Source organism: Sorghum bicolor, chromosome 2 (genome assembly GCF_000003195.3).
Source record: "Sorghum bicolor cultivar BTx623 chromosome 2, Sorghum_bicolor_NCBIv3, whole genome shotgun sequence".
Taxonomy (NCBI): domain Eukaryota; kingdom Viridiplantae; phylum Streptophyta; class Magnoliopsida; order Poales; family Poaceae; genus Sorghum; species Sorghum bicolor.
This window is the reverse complement of record NC_012871.2, coordinates 74,501,214-74,506,114: the sequence shown is the minus strand read 5'-3', so window position 1 is coordinate 74,506,114 and position 4,901 is coordinate 74,501,214. Positions and strand designations below refer to the sequence as shown.

Below are 4,901 nucleotides of genomic sequence, written 5' to 3'. Positions count from 1 at the left end.
ACTAGGATCAAAAGATTCGTCTCGCGATTTCCAGCTAAACTGTGTAATTAGTTTTTGCTTTCGTCTATATTTAATGCTTCATGCATGTGCCGCAAGATTCGATGTGACGAGAAATCTTGAAAACTTTTTGCTTTTTGGGGTGAACTAAACAAGCCCATAGGTTGTTCCATATGGACCATGGCGGTGGTTTGTGTGCAGCTACTAGCTCGAATGTCTGATCAGGTCGGCCGGGCCAGATAGACGTCGTCGTTTATTTAGTTACACACATTGTATATGTATCGTGGCATCGTGCATAGTTTATTTACTACGAAATAGTGAAGTGAGCATGTACAATATATAATAATATATAACTAGCAAGATGACTTGCGCAAATAGCGTAGGTACTTAATTTTTCCCATTGTAATCATTTAACTTGATTTTTTATTTTTTTAACTCAATGTTCCCCGCTAAATCAACTCTCATGAATTCCATACAACTATGAGCTATCACCAATCAATTCCATAGCTCAAATCCACGGCTGTGTGATTTTTGTTGAAGCTAGCAAAAACAGAAAAAAAAAACCCCTTCAATTCTTTGCCGGCTTGATAAAATCAGTGTCCAAGTCTCTCACAAATTTCAAGTTGTCTGGCCCTCTTGTAAATTTAAATTTATTTAATTAACTTGCCATACTTAAAGAAGGAAATATCTGACCAATAAATATCTTACTCAAGTGCATCATAGGTCAGGGGACTTTCATTTAGGCTGGTCTTATGAAAGCTAAGGAGGATTTTTTAGCTGGTGGTACTTTTAAGATAACGAATAGGGAGCAGGTAAGATTTTGGAAAGATGTGTGGTTACGCGGCAAACCTTTTAGAACACTCACAATGCAGACTCTGTCGTAGAGTCTAAAGTTATTTATTACCTCGAACAATGTGAACCTTATGAAAGCTAACTTTGGTTACGCGGCAAACCTTTGAGGACACTCACAATGCAGACTCTGTCATAGAATTTAAAGTTATTTATTACCTCGAACAATGTGAACCTTATGAAAGCTAACTTTAGTCCACATTGTGACGATGCAGCTTGATGTAACCAAAAAGGTTAGATCTAAAAAAAATTAGACGTGATTATTATTGAAATACTAAATAAAAAGAATTAAAATATAAAAACTCCCCCTAAATAGACGGGCTGCAGAAGCTTGGAGAGAGTTTCATCCTGGCGGTCTTTACGGAGTTTAGATGGAGATTTAATAATCATATTATGGACTAGTTTCGTTCGTATGTTTGTGCTCATTAGGTGGTATTCTCAACTCTCGGCTGTGTATTATTAGTGGATGGTAGAGGCTAGAATTGTATTCCCTTGTTAAAATATACTTACGGATTCGTATGTTGTGAATTTTATTACCAGCTGATTCGTCACAACGTTGTGTCTGTTGGAGCCACCGTCGAGTCAAGTCGACCAGCCACTGGTTTTGGCTCCGTCATAGCAACAATACTTATTGGGATTGCTGGTTTGAAAAGTTATGATTGAAAGTATACTGATTTATTGTAAGAAAAGAATACTGTTAGTTAACAGAAAAAATATTGTTTATAAGACAAGTGAATGAAGCCTAAGTTGCAGAATCACCACTAACACGCCAGTGAATTGAACTACTAGTCTCTGACCTGTAGGCCACGGCTCTTATCTTCACCGGATGATCCTCCGGGTTGCTCTTAAGCTACACCATTTCATCCGATGTCCTCGATCTTCTAGAACTTCAACTGTGTCAGCTCTCTCATGATCAATGGATGTCTGTTGGGTGATTGTCTTCTTCGTCGTATCATCTGGTGTGGCCTCTCTTCTATGGTTGACTTAGAACCTATTTGGTATAGTTCACAGTAACTTATAAAGTTGTCGTGATTTTTTTTCCAAACACTCATTCCCAAAACAGCTTCATGGTGAAGTTGTTTTTTTCTCCTCTCACAAAAACATGAGTTATGATAAAACAGAAAAAAAAATAGTTTATCCTAACTCGCTCATTTCTCTCTTATTCATGCATGAAGTTGTTGTTGAAGCTATTTTGCGAAACAACTTTCTGAAAACAGCTCAACTTCACCTAGAAAATTGCTCATGGAGTTGTTTTTTTAAAAAAACCAGCTTTATTAATGAAGCTGAGTTGTGACAAACAAGACCTTACTATGGATGAAGTGATGTGCGTGGTGAACGCTCTGGAGGAAACTTTTGGGAATCTTTGTGGTTTCTTCTCTATTTCAACTTTGATCAAACTCTAACTTTGCAGCATCCCTGTGACCTATTATGACAAGCCTAGCAAATGTTTAGCACACACATGTTTGTCCTAAACTTGTTTTGTCATTTCAATCACTAAACACATAACTTTTGGGAGTCTTTTTACCAAACAAACATTTGGAGATGCTGTAAAAAATGTAAAAGTGCAATTCAACAAGAAATAGTTTTACTTATATTGTTATAAAGGACAGGACAGCGACGACGTAATAATATAACAGATACAAAAATATGCAACATATGCAAAATTAAAACAGTTCACACACGGTTTACACTCAAAAAAAAAAGCGATCCCTGCATGAGAAACCAACTAGTTGACGACCCGGCAGTTGGTCCTGATCTCGCCGTTGGTGCCGGTCTTCACCCCGATGCTGGCCATCTTGACCATGGCCACCTTGAACTTCTGCTCCCACAGCCCCGGCACAATGGCGTTGAGCGCCACGGACGCCGCGGTCTTCGAGGACTGGAGGAGCGCCGCGTCCGACGTGAAGAGCACGTTCCGGGCCATCACGTTCTTGTAGTACTGGTTGTCCAGCGCGTCCGGCGTCACGACGTCCTGCACCACGGTGTTGTCAGTGGCGGCGTTGGCCGGGCACTGCTGCCGCAGCGACGCGGCCAGCGCGGGGTTCATGTCGGACGTGGACGCGTTGAGGCGGCCGTCTCTGACGAAGGACGAGCAGTGGGAGCGGCCGACGGTGTGCGCGCCGGAGAGCACGACGAGGTCGTCGACGCCGAGCCCCTTGTCGGCGAAGCTGGCGGCGAGCTGGGAGAGGTTGAAGGACGGAGGTGGCAGGAACTGGAGCGTCTCGCTGGACAGGGACACCCGGCCGTCGCGGCGCCCCGCGGGCATCGCGAAGTTGGCCCTGCCACCGCTGAGGACGGCGCTGGCGTCGCGGCCGGCGAAGGCGACGACGTCGGCGCAGGAGACGGTGCCCGGGCACGCGGCCTCGAGCGCGGACTTGGCGTCGTCGATGACCTCGAAACCACGCAGGCTCGGGAAGTTGGCCGGCGATAGCTTCTCCGGCTGCGGGTTCGCCGTGGTTGGGTCGAGGAGCACGGAGCCGTCGCAACCCTAAATGACGAAGATAACGTTGCAGATCGACACGGTCAGGCAACAAGGCAGACGCGTACGTGCACGGTGCTGGACCTGCTGGTGCATGTAGAGCACTTTGCTGAAGAACACAATGCATGCATATATATACCTGGACGAAGCAGTCGTGGAAGAGCATTCGGATGAGTCCTGCGCCGACGCCAGGGTTCTGCTGCACGGCCTTCGTCACGACGCCCCTCACGATGGCTTCGGCGTTGGGGCACGAGTAGCTGTAGAAGCCAACGGCCAGGCCGGCGCCGCTCGGGGTCGGCGTCGGCGTCGGCGTCGGGGTCGGGCTGGGGTAGTAACCGTAGCCGTCAGCATGGCAGGAAGTCATGACCGAACACAGCAGCGCAGCAAGTGAAGTCAGAGCAGCAGCAAGCCTGGTGGTGGTGGCCATCATTTGCTACCGTGTTTGTGTTGCTGATGCTGCAAGTGTTTGTGTGCTGTAGACCCTGTAGTAATGGAGGAAGTGATGGCGGTGGAGATGAGCTGCTGTTTGGCACGTGTATTTATAGTCGTCGGATGAATGGAAAAGTACAAGAGCAGACGACGAGGACACATACGGTGGTTGCTTGGAAGAATGTGTGCGTTAGGGATGTCGGTTGAGTTCATCTGCAATGATATAGGAGATACAGATAAACAGAGCTCATCACCGGTTGACTTATATATGCCCCAGTTGAAAATTGATGACCGACCAGCTAGCTTAAACGAGCAATGTAATAACTAATACTATACATATAGCATTATCTAGAAGAATTCCATAGACATTTGCTTGTCGATCGTGGCCTGTGTGGTTACTGCTGGTTAGTTGATCGATGTCTCTGTGTAGTGTCACCGATCGACTTTCAGAGCTCTCTCTAACGGTCTAACCGGACAGCAAGTACGCAAACATCGGGCATCAGTTTGGGTGCCAAACTGCCAGCATAACAATTACGAATGGATTGGATAAGCAATGCCCATGGTTGAGAATTCGAGATAGCCATAGAGAATGAACTAACGGTCGGTGATAACGACTCCTCTACATCTACTGACTGGCGCTGATCGCGGATACCAGCAGGCCTAATATATCCCGGCAGCGCGAGGACGATTAGCCGAATGCCAATGCCATGCCGCGGTGCACGGATATCAAATATATGTCAACAAGTATATGTGGCCGGGTGGATGGAGTATACATCGTCTATGTAAGTTTCTCTTGAGTCGAACCTTTAAAATACTTTCTTTATCCTCGCTAAGTTAAATCTCTTGTGTTTATTGCATGTTTTATTAACTTCCCTTTTTACTTTTTTAAATATAAGGATTTTAGGTTGTAAAATGCATCTTAATAAGCACTACAATGGTATAAACAAACCTGCACCATGCATGTTACTTAGAATCAGTGGTAGAGCTTGAAGTGAGGCCAAGGATGAGGTATCAGTGCAAACAAAAAAATATTAATATTTAAGCCATATAATAATTTCTTAATCCAAATAAATCTCAAAGGTCAAGAAAATATATATGTAACCACATACGGTCTGCACTAATTAACCTACTCACTCCTTAAGATGTT

At 44.9% G+C, this 4,901-nt stretch overlaps 1 protein-coding gene across 1 annotated transcript; it reads right to left on the bottom strand.

The window, feature by feature from the left end:
• On the bottom strand, positions 2,468–3,819 carry LOC8063546 (peroxidase 2). Its single transcript, XM_002461057.2, has 2 exons — positions 3,465–3,819; positions 2,468–3,334 (listed from the first exon to the last, which is right to left on the bottom strand). The coding sequence occupies exons 1-2, from the start codon at positions 3,753–3,755 to the stop codon at positions 2,573–2,575; spliced, it is 1,053 nt and encodes a 350-aa protein (XP_002461102.2). The 5' UTR covers positions 3,756–3,819; the 3' UTR covers positions 2,468–2,572.

What these genes read in the sequence shown, in the direction of transcription:
- LOC8063546 (XM_002461057.2), bottom strand. Translation starts at nt 3,755, where the DNA reads ATGATGGCCACCACCACCAGGCTTGCTGCTGCTCTGACTTCACTTGCT. An exon ending in TCCACGACTGCTTCGTCCAG is followed by an intron (nt 3,335 to 3,464) that starts GTATATATATGC and finishes TTCGTCATTTAG; the next exon opens with GGTTGCGACGGCTCCGTGCT.